Here is a 14,452-nt window from a genome sequence, read left to right as displayed (position 1 = left end):
ATGTCATTTTATGATCTTTCCCTAAGAGTTTTTACTGAATATAGGAAGCTAGCTGTGGATCTAACTAATAACCAAGATTTAAAATTTGTTAAGTCTGGCAATTTAAGGGAAAAATTTCAGGTTTCATTAGTTTTTAACCAAATAACTCTGGTTTTTGTTTGTTTGTGTTTCCACCCCTGCATCTACCACTTCTCACCCTTCTCTTCCCCCTACAGTCTTATTGCACTGACCCTGATCTTGTTCTGGAGCTGAAGAATCTCATTGTAATATTTGCAGATACTTTGCAGGTGGGTGATAATCTAACATTCAATTAATGGCTGTTTTAAGTACTTAAAGATATACAAAAGAATAGACCACGCTCATTTATTTTATTGTGGATTAATTAATGGTAGTAAATTAGTAGTAGCCAAACATTTACATATATATTGATATTCCCCTGTTACCCAGAACTTTTCATACCACTTTCTTCCTGATTTTGAAACTTGGACAGAGCTCAGGGAATTTTACCATCTTTTTAAATATTGGTCATTCAATTGGAATGAAGTATTTTTGTAGTTAAAAAGAAAAAAAGTACATGATGTGGTAGAAAGAACCCTTAACTAGAAATTAGAAGATACGAGTTCTACCATAGGACAATGATCATGGGCCCTGGGAGTAACAGGACCTGTTTATGTTATAAACACAAATGGTTACAACAAAATGGCTGTGATGAATAGGTATATATATATATTTCTATATAAGTCAGTGTCCGGCAACTGACCGTGGCACCTAGGGAGCGAAGTCCAGCCCTGAACTCTCCCTTCTCTGTCACATCCCTTCTTGTGGAATTTCATAAAGAACACAAAGTTCCTATAGCCCCTTAGATTTTGGGATGGGAAGACAGAGTACACAGGGCCTTGGTTGGCAGAGAAGAGGAGAGGCTCCAAGAAAAACTCACTTCTAAGCAACCTTTGGTCATTGGGGATCACCAACCCCTTGGGGACCACATCTCAGCCCGTGCCCCTTAACAAATAAAGGGGGTCTGACCACCACCCAAGTCTCCTTCCTCCAGCATTAAGTAGGAACTGAAGTGAGACCATGAGGAGGAAGAAAATGGCTCCCAGGGATCAAGGCACGTGGGAAACCTGTTCTTTCGCAGGCAAGATGAGAACAGGAGGCTGGTTGCAGTTAGGGCTCCCTTCTCTCTGATATCTGGGAGAGCAGTCTCTAGTCTTCCATCAGCCTGAACTTCGAAGATTATGAGGGTAAGGAGAGAGTGAAGTGCCCACACTAGAAAAGTTTCTGTGAGGTCATAGCAAATCCCTCCCTTGAGCACCAATCCCAAAATTTTAAAAGCTAGGCTTGGGAGGGGGGCTGCTAGGTTACTCTACCAGCTCAGTTTTCCTTTGCCAATTAGGAGGCCTGATGTTCCTTTTGAAGTGTTGAAAATAAGGATGGCATCCTGTGAAGGAAGGCAGTACCTGAGGCCTAAGGAGATGGAGCCAAGGCTTGTCAAGGAAGAAGAGGACTTTTCCCACCAAGAGGAGTTAGAGAAAGAATAGACCAGAACTTCTTTTCCCTCTCCCCAGTGGGTGGCAGCATAGGTCTCTATTGGCTGTCTAGGTGCTCCACCTGGATGGTGCTGGTGGTGCCAGTGAGGCGGATATGTCCTTATGATGCTCCACTGTCTTATAGGGGGTCAGATCAAAGGAACACAGGGGTGGACTGTTGGGGTTACTCTCCCCACCACCCCCACCCTGGAGGGCTGCCCCAGGGGACTGGAAGTGTGGTGGCTGTGGCTGCTGCTGCTGTGATGCCTGGGAAGCCTGAGCTTGAGCTTGAGCTTGGGCCTGGGACACTACTGCTGCTCCTGCCGCTGCCTGTACTTGCTGGAGATCAGGAGGGTTGTGTTTGCACATACCGTGTTTCCCCGAAAATAAGACCTAGCCGGACCATCAGCTCTAATGCGTCTTTTGGAGCAAAAATTAATATAAGATCCGGTCTTATTTTAATATAAGACCGGATATAATATATAATATAATACTTAGTGTAATATAATATAATGTAATTTAATACAATACCGGGTTTTATATTAATTTTTGCTCCAAAAGACGCATTAGAGCGTCCTTTGTCCGGCTAGGTCTTATTTTTGGGGAAACACGGTATGTTTCATAAGGTACGTTTCCGATGTATATGCCTGACTACAGATAGTACAGGTGTACACCTTGACATGCTTCACCATATGTGTCGATAGGTACATCTCTAGCGAGGCTGCTTCTTGTACACCGGGGACAGTTGTGGTACTTGCAGCATTTATCTTTGTTGTGCTGTCTCTGTGGACTGCAGATTGGAGAGCTATGTGGAGGCTTTCTCACAGTCTGGGTGTGCACATTTGTATGGCCTGTCACCAGTGTGGATTCGGGTGTGCGGCTGGGGGTGAGAGAGCTGGCAGAGGATTTCTTATGGAAGTTACAACTGTAGGGCTTGGTCCCCTAGTGGATATGGATGTGCTGGGACAGGTAGGAGCTGTTGGCGAAGGTCTTGGAACAATGGGGGCACTTGTGGGGCTTGGCTTCAGTGTGTGACTTGGAGTAGATCTGCATATAGTAGAATGTCAGATGCAAGTTCGTGGTGGAGCTGAATCCATGAGCCCAAGGCTTTGTCTATTTCCTGTGCCGTAGATCCCTTCGCTCCTTTGGCCTTTCTGATGGTCTTCATCATCTTCGGGGGAGAGGACATAAGGGTCATTCATTTCAGGTAGCCCTGATTCCAGAATCCTCTTCTTCTTTCAGTTTGGGGGTGCTTAGGAGCCACATTGCCACCTCCACCTCCTTCCCCCTAGGGTTGATGATACCTTTTTGGAGAGGTCAGGGACCACCTGCAGGGCTTGTGAGCCAGGGGGCAGAGCTGAGACAGTCGTGGGCGCTGAAATGGAGAAGGTCTGAGCTGATGAGGCTGTGGTCATAAGGGAGCCCCAGGGGGACGTGATGATCAAACCAGGACCAGCAGTCATCAGTCCTGTAGATGGCACCGGGGCCACCATTAACAGACGCCTGGCCATGTAGGGTTAGCTGGTCTGACTTGGACCCTGTCCATATTGATGCTGGAGGACAGGGACACTGAGTCAGGCACAGTTAGCAAGGTGGGGTGGTGGGGTGGAGTCACCCCACAGCCCTTCTCTGGCAACAGCTGATCTTTCATCTTGTTGATGAATGTCTTCTTCCCAATCTGTCTTGAGGTTGTGGCGATAGAAGGCCAGAAGTACACGTTAGAAGTTAAGTGAGATTTTTTCCATTCTACCCTCTCTCTATCTTCTTCCTGGAGTTTTATTCTTTCTCCTTTCCAGGGTTCCTGAACTTTCTGGAAGTGATACTGCTGCTCCTACTCCCTAGAGCCCCAATTCCTCCACACCCCTTTCTCCCTCCCTCCCCCCACTGGCTCAGAGTTGAGCTGCCACGGAGAGAAGGCAGGAGCACTAGAAACGAAAAGGGGGGCCAGAGGGAAATAGTAGTTGTGTAGGGGGGTGGCAATGGGGAAGGGAGGGGAAATGCCCTAATACTTTAAAGCTAACAAAGTAATCCAGAGTGAAAAGACAGAAGAAATGGAGAAATTATTTCAGCTTCAGAAAACTCTTTCTAGCCTCTTTTCTACCTAAGGCAACCTTGTAAAATCTAAAGGATAACTTTTTTTCCCCATACTGTTGGAATGGCATATAATGTGTATAGTGATCACATTCAAATAATTCTCCAGTATTCCCAGTATTTTTAAATGAATACCTTTAAGTTATCCTCTTTTTTTATGTGTGTGTTTTAGGGTTATGGTTTTCCGGTGAACCGTCTTTTTGACCTTTTATTTGAAATAAGAGATCAATACAATGAAACACTGCTTAAGAAATGGGCTGGAGTTTTCAGGTTAGTCTAAACCATGGTGCCTTAATGTACTAAGAAAGTTTGTCAAATGCTACAGTAATTGATTTTGTGTTTAGCAATTTAAAATGCTTATAATAATTTTTTATTGTGGTAAAGTATACGTAACATAAAATCTACCATTTTAACCTTTTAAAAATGTATAGTTTAATGGCATGAAGTACATTTATGTTGAAACCATCACCACTATCCTTCTCCAGACCTTTTTCATATTCCCACACTTAAACTCTATACCAATTAAACAATAACTCCCTATTCGCTTCTTTTTCTAGCCCTTGGCAATCATCGTTCTACTTTGCCTTTATGAATTTGTTTTAGGTACTTCGTATAAGTGGGATCGTATAATATTTATATTTTTTGTGTTTGGATTATTTCACTTGGCATAACATCTTCCAGGTCCATCCATGTACTAACATGTGTCAAAATTTCATTTTTAAAGGCTGGGTAATATTCCATTGTATGTATATACCACATTTTATTTATCATTGATCCATCTATGGATATTTGGATTATTTCCACCTTTTGGCTATTATGAATAATGCTGCTATGAACATTGGTGTACAGATATTCTGTTTGAGTCCCTGTTTTCAAATCTTTGGGGTATATATATCCAGAAGTGGAATTGCTGGATTACATGTAAATATGTTTAATATTTTGAGGAATTGTCATACTATTTTCCACAATGGCCGCACCACTTATAATTAATTTTTAAATGTACTACTTATAATTCTAATCTCTATAGTTTTTCCCCCCAATAAATGATTAGGTAAAAGGCTGTAAGTATTCAAAGGTATTTAGCATTAGAGACATATTAGTATTTATAGCTTGTAAATTTTCTTTAGGGAAAGTGCTATTTTTACAAACAGCATAGCTAAATTAAAAATCTTAAAGCATCTAATTAGGAGGTTACTTTTGCTTTAATCACCTGCCTGGAGGGACAAAATATTTTAATAACTATGTAATTTTGTATTGTCATGAAAAGAGAAATATGCTCCCTCCTTTTTAAATTCTAAAAACTTTTCTTACTCCCCTTTTCCTCCCTTCCTCCATCTCTTCATTCCTTCCTTTTCCCCTCCCCCCCTTTCTTTTTTCCTTCCTTACGAAAAAGAAGTTAATCTGTAGCTCTTAGATCTAGTTTACCCAAAATATGGTAGAAGTAATGTGGCAATAATATTTGATGAGATTAAAATAGAAAATTTGTTACATGATTTAACAGCAGCTTGGCATATACGCCATCAATTTTCAAAACTGTGGAAGACTGACCTTCTGAAGACAGTAACAGAAACTTTTTTAAGCTACCTAAGTGGTTCACCAAGTGACACAGTTCTATTAAAATCAACTAAATAAATCCTTATTTAAGAATTGTGTGTTAACATTCCTTAGCAGTGATATGGTAAGGATGTTGTTCCAAATGGATAATTGACAGTCTTGATGAGTCGTGTGTAAGTATCAACGATTTTTTTATATTTAGTATTTTAGAAATAGAGGTAGTGCTTACTAATAGGGGTAGTAATCTATAATATATATGCTACAATATAATGTATTAATAGTAATATGATAGCTTTATATATAATAAAATATACAGCTACTAATAAAATATATCACTACTTTCTTTATCTTATTTCTGAACTTTGTACCTCTTTTATTGTTTGTATAACATATCATTATCAACATTATAATTTGTTTGTATATCTGTCTCGCCTATTAGTTTTGAGAACAGATCTTGCTTTTATCTTCGTGAGGTAGGGCGTTTTCATCACAGTTAGCTCAGAGCCTGGCACATAAAAGGTGCTCAATAAATATTAATCAGACTGAACTACTGATTAAAAGGAGGTTGATGATTGGACGGCAGGTATATTAAGACTGTCTGGGTTATGCAACAGTAACAAAAATGCCCCAAATCTCAGTGAATGAACAAAGACATTTCTCACTTGCACAGAAATCCATAGTGTGTCTAATTATCCTAACCTATGCTGTTTGCTTTTGTGATTCTACTTTCTCAACATGTGGTCTCCACTGTCACCATGGGAAGAAGCGTCACATAGTTAGCTCATAAATGCTTTAGATTTGAAGCAACACCTATCACTTGCATTCACAGCCTGATGGCCAAAACTGGTCGTATGACTGCCTATTTGTAAAGGAGCTGTGTGGGAGATCACATGGATGTTTGATGAGTAGTATATAAGATTTTTTCCTATAAAAAGTTTTTCTCTAATTACGTTATGAGACACTGAACAATAGAAGACATTGTTGTCATATGAGATAGTTGGGAAGAGAGAAAACACAAGACATATGACTTTAGATTGTTCCTATCAAAAAATATGCCTGGAATACTCTTCATTTCATGGCTTTGTTTTTAGTTATAGATAATAGATAATGAGTTCATTTAGATTGTATCATCTTTTTTTTTTAATTTACTTAGTTGAATTTTATTTATTTATTTATTTATTTATTTGTTTATTTATTTTAAATTTATTGGGGTGACAATTGTTAGTAAAATTACATAGATTTCAGGTGTACAATTCTGTATTACATCATCTATAAATCCCATTGTGTGTTCACCACCCAGAGTCAGTTCTCCTTCCATCACCATATATTTGATCCCCCTTACCCTCATCTCCCACCCCCCCACCCCTGGTAACCACTAAACCAGAAACAACAAAAGAACAAGACAAACAAATGAGAAACAGAAACTCATAGACACAGACAATAGATTGTATCATCTTGAAAATTGTTCTAGATCAGAAAACTAAAAGTACAAGTGGAAAGAAGAGGTTGCATATGAATGCCGAGGGATAAGACTTATTTGATATTGAATTAAAAAATACTGGATGATTATGTTGTGGTTTCCTGTTTAGACCTCTGACAAAATAAAAATGCTTCTGTTATAGTTGTGGTTTTTTTAAAATGTTGCCCTATAGCACTATAATGATACATTTTCTAATATTAAATTTTCAATTTCTCATCTTTCTTAACAGGGACATTTTTGAAGAAGATAATTATAGCCCCATCCCTGTTGTTAATGAAGAAGAATATAAAATAGTCATCAGTAAATTTCCCTTTCAGGATCCAGACCTTGAAAAGGTACAAGTTAGTTTTTAATTCAAGAGTTTTCTTAAAAATAAACTCATAATATTTATTGGTATATAATAGCAACCTGACTCTGTAAGTAAGAATGGCTTCTTTTGAGGCAATTTTTTTGTTGTGTTATTTAAGAAAATCGGTTATGTTTTGTTAACTTTTAAAGATTATGTTATTAATACTACTACTACTATTTTGGTGAAGTTAAGAAGTGACTTTCCTGGGGATATTGGGAATAGTTGTCCCAAATGTTAGGTGGATTCTCAGGTCAGGTATTACTAACATTGGATGGATTCCGAATTAAATGCACAAAATGTTGAATAGGTTATAGGGATAAGAGTATATTCTAGGGAAAGAGAGGAGAATTTCTTTGAAATGTCCATCATTGTGGAAGATCTTATTTTTTGGCTTTTTTTTCTAGAAATACACTTCCACAAAAAGTTTACCTTGATTAAGTAAGAGGTATATGAAGGCAGTAGCCACCTGTAGAATTTTCCTGAAGTAGAAATATGTATTTTTGGAGTTAGGATGTCTGAAGAAAAGACAGGATGGAGAAAAGAAGCAGATCAGCATGTAGAGTAGTCTGTGACTGCACACACACACACACACACACACACACACACACACACACACCTATCCAGTATCTTTGGGTAGAATCAGATCTCATAGGAAAAAGGTACCATATTTCCTGTTATTGTCACCTTTTTTCATTCTCTTTATTCTTGTTTTTTTCCCCTTACGCTTTATGATTTTTCCAACTCTTTATAATTTAGTCATTTTCTCCATTTTTATCCCTGCACAATGAATAAAAGTGAATTCTGAGTGAAATGTGTGAATTGTGACTGTTAATTTTTGTAATATTTTCATGTATATAAACTAAGCTTATTATGTGTAATAATCACATAATATGTGACATATTATAGTTAACACTGCCATTGCATATACCTAATAGCCGTATTCTAATACACACAAAAGACCAGAATAAATGTTCTAATTCCATATTTTTAAAACTCCAATCAGAGTTGTCCCTGTCAAGAAATATTACCAGAATATTCTCCATCTCATGGCTTGGTTTTATTTTGTTTTGTTTTGGTTATTGGTAATAAAGTTTGTTCAGGCTACAGTGTCTCCATAAAGAGCATTGGATTGCTCTGGGTTCACATGTCAGTTCTGCCTGTGGCTTATTATGGACAAGTGACTTACCCTATTTGTATATTTATGGCTCATCCGTCATGTGAGGAGGTTGAACTAAATCTCTAATGATGTTCCTTGAAATTACACTCAAGTATTCTAAATCGATTTACAGTTAAAAGGAAGTTTGACTTAGCTTCTAGGATGCTTCCAAAATATGTAGTAGGATTAAACTCATTAGGCGTTGTATTCATTGCTCCATATATTACTTATCATTAAAAAGAAGAGCTGCTGTTAAGGTAAAAGCCACATGGAAAATTTAAATTTGACAACTTAAAAGGAAATCCCATGAATTATTTAAGAACAGTCTCTTGGTTGTGTGTATATGTATATTTAATTTTTTTCCTAATTTAAGTATAATTTTCAATTTAAACTATTAGCAAAGATGTAAAACTGTCTTTTAAATAACTTGAATTATTTTTAGTGTAAATTATGAATGAGAAAGGAGTAAGACTGAACATATATGCAAAAATCAGTCTTTCTTTGCAGATAGCTGTGATAATTTGATTAAAACCCTTTGGCTAAATTAAGAACATACGCATATTCTGTCTTGTCTTTAATGTCATTAAAATAAATTCTTAAATTTGAAATATCTTCCAAATAGTATTTATTGGGTTCATTATTCTGCAAAGCATAAGTTGGATGTAAGTTAACATTTACATTATTATCAGGTGATTTTAAAGAATAGCAACTCTTCAGTTAATTTTTATAGTGCTCCTAATTGAGTCTTTAAATTTGGAAAAGTTGAACCTAACAGTTTTGAAGAGACACTGCTCTCTATGAATGTTATCACTACTAGCTGGTTGTAAGTTTCCTTATGCTGGAGGTACCAAAGAATACAGTTGTTCATTCAAATGTTTGTCCTCACCTACTGCATAGTAGCCACTGTGCTACATGCTAGTTTTTCAGTCTCTGCTGTTAAGGAGCTTATAGTCAAGGAATAGATTAAAAAAAAAACACACCAGGAAATTACAATTCACAGAAGTTGGCACAGCTCAAGATAGAGGAAGTAGCATGCAAAAAGGGTATAATTCTGTAGTATAAAGTACAAGGTTGATAAAATACAAGAGATGAAGATCAAGAAATTAAGTAGAAAGCGCCAGACTAGACTAGCTCTTGTAAGGAGAATAAGAGAGTTTAGCCTCTGTCCTGAGGGAGCTATGAGAAGTCACCAGAGGATTTTAAGTAGTAAAAACATAATCAGATTTGCGCTTTAGAAAGATCTCTCTGGTTAACGTGTGGAGGAAAATGGATTGGAGAAGAGTAAGACTGGTGGCAGGGAGACCAGCTAGGTGATTGTTGCAGTTGGTGACTTGAGTGAGAGTTATGGCCATGGAATTTGGGAGGTGTTTAGGAGGTAGGAAAAACAGGAGTTGGTGATTATTTGCATATGAGAGATGACGAAGATTGACGGGTCCATTATGATAGCCAAGTTTCTGCCTTGGACAGTGGTAGCTTTCACTAAGATAGGAATCACAAGAGGAACAGATTTAGAAGGAAGGGATGATAATTTCACTTTGGGATTTGTTGAGCATGTCTCAAATACCATCAAACACTGGTGTGCAGCCACAGGCACTGCAGCTTAAGTGTTACAACCAAATGGAGGTGTCCAAGTGGTACTTAGATGGCTTTGGACTTCAGGAGAAAGATTTGGTCTGGAGTTGCAGATTTGGGAGATATTAGCACTTGTGTGGTAATTGAAGTCATGAGAGTAGATGAGATCATCCAAGGATAGTATGTGTGATAAAAAGAGAAGAAGATATAGGCTAGAACCCTAAGGCAAAGCAATAATTAAGGGATGGCTAGAAGAAGAGATACAGAGAAGGCAGAGAACTAAGAGGAAAACCAGTGTGGGGCCTGGATCCCAAGGAAGGAGGGCTCATTTAAGGAGTAAGAAGAGGCCAACTGTGTCAGATACTTCAGATGCAAGTAAATCGGGTAACATGAGAGCTGGAAAAGTCCATTGGATTTAACATTTACAAGGTCATTGGTGACATTGGTGAGGGTACTTTTCACTGATACAACTAGGTTGCAATGAATGTGAAGATGGAAGTGTAGATTGGACTTCATGAAGTATAAATAAGGGGCGTTTGGTAAAAATCTTGGAGAGAGTTTACCTTTTTGGAAACAATTTGCTAATGGATGTTGGCTGATAAAGCAGTTTAGCCAAGAAGCACATTGTAAACCATTGGCTGCATACCAGTGTTTGATGGTATATGGGTCAGAAAGCTGTTGTCAGGTGTTCTAGGAGTTATGGAATGAAATGGATACCTACTTGCATTGGCATCACACCTTCATTGAGGGTGAGTGAAGGGAGTCTTTGATGACTCGTGGCCAACCTGACTCTTGTATTATGGATGCAGAGAAGCAGACAGTTAAGCATCTTCTGCAGGATACTTACTGGAACCTGCAGAGGTATTGATACATGCTTTCACTGCTTGTTTGCAGTCTGACAATATGATTAAAGAAACAGGTAAATTGCCACATTATTTTCCTAAAAAATATTTTGGTGTTCTTTAAAATCTAAAAATAATGTAGAAATATAGCAGTAGACTTTGAGATGCAGGTATTTACTATTCAAATGTGAAATCAATTTAATTTTTTATACTTTTAGGTGATTAGAATATCTTTTTTGTAACACTGCAAAAACAACGTCAATTTTTTCTTTCTACAGCAATCTTTCCCAAAGAAATTCCCCATGTCTCAGTCAGTGCCTCGTATTTACACTCAAGTTAAAGAATTTATTTATGCCAGCCTCAAATTTTCAGAGTCACTACACCGGAGGTAAGTTTACTAATAAGAAATGTATCTTCATCATAGCTGGAGTACTACAATACGAGATGTAAGATTTGAGCTTGGAGTGTTTTAATTTGTAAGTATTGGGGAATTGTTGAATTCTTAACTCAGGAATGACATGGTTAGTGTTATATTGTAGAAAGTTTACTCTGGTCTCAATGTGGATGATAGATTGGAAAGGGTTAAAAAAAGTAGTCACATTGAAGAGGTGAAGGCCTTGGTTCAAGAAAAAGATCCTGAAATAATCAGGATCAGTGGTCACAATGAAGAGGAACATATACAAGAAGTTTTAGGAGCTTGAAATTAAATAATTATTATAGATGAAGAAGTTAAGGGATAGAGAACAATTTTACTTACACTTGGGTGGACGTGACTTTGTTTATATACTCTCAAATAGATTCTAGTTATAGTCATCTTTGAAAACAGTGATTCATGCATTCATCTATTATTTTGAGGTAAACATACTCAAGTAAAAGGGAGAAACAAGAAATCTCTATTTAACAGTCATCCTACGATTTGCCTCAATGTTACATTTGAGAATTATTCTTGAAACTGCAATCCTGGATCTATAACATTGATCCTTCTCAGCTTTTCCTTAAATATAAGTTACTTTAATGTTTTCTAACTTGGTAAAATATACAATTTGCATGTCCTCACAAGTATTTTTTGTTACCTGATCTGAATGTTGATTCTTGAAAAATAGGACTGATATCTAATTAAGATATTGTTAAACTATGGAAAATGTAGAAATTTAGCAGTTCGGAATTAACTTTTATTTACAGAGGAGAGACAGAGGCTCTCTAGTTATTTGATATTTTTTACTGCATTTATAACACCAACTATAAAAGTCATTGGTCATCATATTATGTATACTTTTCCTTAAAGCCTCCCTAATAACTTACTAGAGCTAGAATTGCCACCTCAGTTCGGACTCTTTCTGTATATGACCTCCTAGCATTCTAAAAGGTAAATGCTGTGTACTAATGCTACAGCAGAAAACATTGTCAAAATTTTCCTTCTTTGATAAAAGTATCTGTCACTTTTGTTCAATACAAATATTAAGAGTTCTAATTAACTCCTTATAACCATGAGTTATTCATTCACAAGGCTTTTATGCTTACCTTTTTTAAAAAAGTTAGGCTTTACTAAATTCATTGGCTGTTTTCATTTTGAGAGTAATAAACAATTCAGAATGCAGAGACAACATATTAATTTAAAATTATGTAAATCTAAATTTATTCTAGATTATCAGCTTTTCTGACATATATTTTTATTTAAAGAATTTACATCTGTGCCCTAAAATTGAGTAATTAGAGTTGCTTTGTTTGTCATTAAAGAGATATGGCAAAATCACTTTCTGAGTTTAAAGGTCTTTTATTATGTTTAAACATATTTTGGATTTGATTTTTAGGACTAGAAGATACTTCAGAGCTCTTATAGTACAAATGTTTGGGTTTCTTTTTATATATGAATAAAAGCAGGGCCAGAGAATAAAGTTACTTCATGAAGAGATGCCAAAGTTTCAATTATTTGGTTGTGGAGGAAACATTTAGACTTAATATGATCTTTAAGAACTTTTCAGTTTGCATAAGAGGTTAAACTGTAAAATATTTTAGGAGTTTTGTTACATAGTAAGAGTCAATTACTATGAAATGTTCTTTAAAAATTAGGAAGAGTACAAATTACAGGCTCAAAGGACAAGGGGGTAAGGCAAAAAATTGCTCAGTTAGGATGAAAACCTCAAGGGGGAAATACTGGTCATTGTCAGGTACATTTTGCTGGCACAGATACTGATAGGTTTTCTTTCTCTGCTTTTACTTGTGGAATAAAAAGTATACATTGACTCAGCATTTCAGGGAAATTAATGACTCGGCATTTCAAGGAATTTCAGGGAAATTAAACAGAAGACATCTATTATGATACATAGATTATCTATTTTTCCCTTTCATTTGCAAATATTTCATCTGAGAACGATGTTATACAGGGTGTCTTTAAGCATAATTTGAGTGTTTCAGAAAAGAAACCAAAGGAGTTGGCAACCACCTCCTTTTACTCATACGTTGCTTGTTCAAGGGACACTACTGACATATTAGAAAGAGTTTTCTGAGAGTTTGATGCCAATAACCCTAAAGCTGGTAGTATACATATTCCCTGGGAAGTCTTGATTTTTAGATATAAAGAATCAGAGGGAAATACTCTCCTCAGATCTGTCAGAATTAAGGTTGGCAGAAATTGAAAAAAGTGCCTGCATTAAAATGGAAAACATTATAGTAGTGAGAAGTACCTGTGTTTCGTCAAATCTTGCTTTATTTGTATTTAAAAAAAATAAATATAAACTAGTAAATATTTGTGCTTTATAGATTTTTTTAAGAGTAACATTTTAATAAAATAAAAAGTAATGTGGTGCTAAAATTCTAGCCTATGTTTAAGGCAGTGGTTCTCAACTGGAATATTGCCCCCTGGGGTACATTTGACAATGTCTAGAGACATTTGGCCTCACAGCTAAGAGGAGGGCTGCTATTTGCATCTAGTGGGTACAGGCCAGGGATGCTGCCAAATGTCTTTTAATGCCCAGGACAGCCCCACAACGAAGAATTATCTAGCCTAAAATGTCAGTAGTGCTGAGACTGAGAAAACTTGGTTTAATGACAGCTTAACTGTTTCGATAATGAAGCTATATACAAGAAATCACTATTTACTTAATTCGAAAGCCTACTGGTTAGGAGAAAATAACAAGCTTTTCAGTGTTAACCTAGAAATCTTTACGATATTAAGAAATATCATAGATATTTTTTAAACCAGATTAAAACTAGTGTAAGGTAATTAAATATATTTCTTTGAATCTCTTAAAAATCTCAGTGGAAATGGATATCTTAGGTTAAAATTAAATCTAGTAATTAATTATATCTGGAAAGAGCTCAGAGCAATTTGCATTTTAACAGTAATTTTAGCTATAGTTGCATATGAAATATCTTTGAAAGTGACTGTTCCACAATGGAATCATAATTTAAGAATAATTTTATTTCCTTATACTAAGTATCCCGATGGTTTTACTGTAATGTAAATTGAATACATTTAAATTATGCCATAAATGAATATTTTACTTTATTGAAAATGTCCCTTTTGTGAAATTAAATTGTATTGAAATTTGTGATTTAATAAATGTTGGTGGATGTAGTTTTTTTAAAGATACAAAGGAATGAGGTGGATCAAATAATTTTACTAAATTGTATTAAATAATTCAGGAAGCTAACTATACCCTGGTTGAAAGCTTAATAATATCAACTTTTGTTTTTAGCTCAACAGAAATAGATGATATGCTTAGAAAATCTACAAATCTGCTGCTGACCAGAACTTTGAATAGCTGTTTACTGAACCTTATTAGAAAACCTCATATAGGTTTGACAGAGGTAGGTTTATAGCTAAGTGTTTCATTATATGAAACAATTGTTATAAATTAACTGAACATCATCCTGTAA

At 36.2% G+C, this 14,452-nt stretch overlaps 1 protein-coding gene and 1 pseudogene across 5 annotated transcripts in view; one reads left to right on the top strand and one right to left on the bottom strand.

The window, feature by feature from the left end:
* EXOC6 (exocyst complex component 6) overlaps window positions 1-14,452 on the top strand; it is a 166,782-nt gene that overhangs the window by 70,902 nt on the left and 81,428 nt on the right. For all 5 annotated transcript variants that reach the window (XM_019739513.2, XM_019739530.2, XM_074339380.1 and 2 more), the window contains exons 12-16: window positions 216-287; window positions 3,793-3,890; window positions 6,884-6,989; window positions 10,852-10,961; window positions 14,272-14,383. In XM_019739513.2, the coding sequence (XP_019595072.2) occupies window positions 216-287; window positions 3,793-3,890; window positions 6,884-6,989; window positions 10,852-10,961; window positions 14,272-14,383 (498 nt within the window). The remainder of the gene's footprint in view (window positions 1-215; window positions 288-3,792; window positions 3,891-6,883; window positions 6,990-10,851; window positions 10,962-14,271; window positions 14,384-14,452) is intronic.
* LOC109450748 (zinc finger protein 384) lies at window positions 1,588-3,675 on the bottom strand (annotated as a pseudogene).

The sequence above is a fragment of the Rhinolophus sinicus genome, linkage group LG07 (assembly GCF_036562045.2).
Source record: "Rhinolophus sinicus isolate RSC01 linkage group LG07, ASM3656204v1, whole genome shotgun sequence".
Taxonomy (NCBI): domain Eukaryota; kingdom Metazoa; phylum Chordata; class Mammalia; order Chiroptera; family Rhinolophidae; genus Rhinolophus; species Rhinolophus sinicus.
The sequence above is the reverse complement of the archived record's forward strand: the minus strand, read 5'-3'. Positions and strand labels throughout refer to the sequence as shown.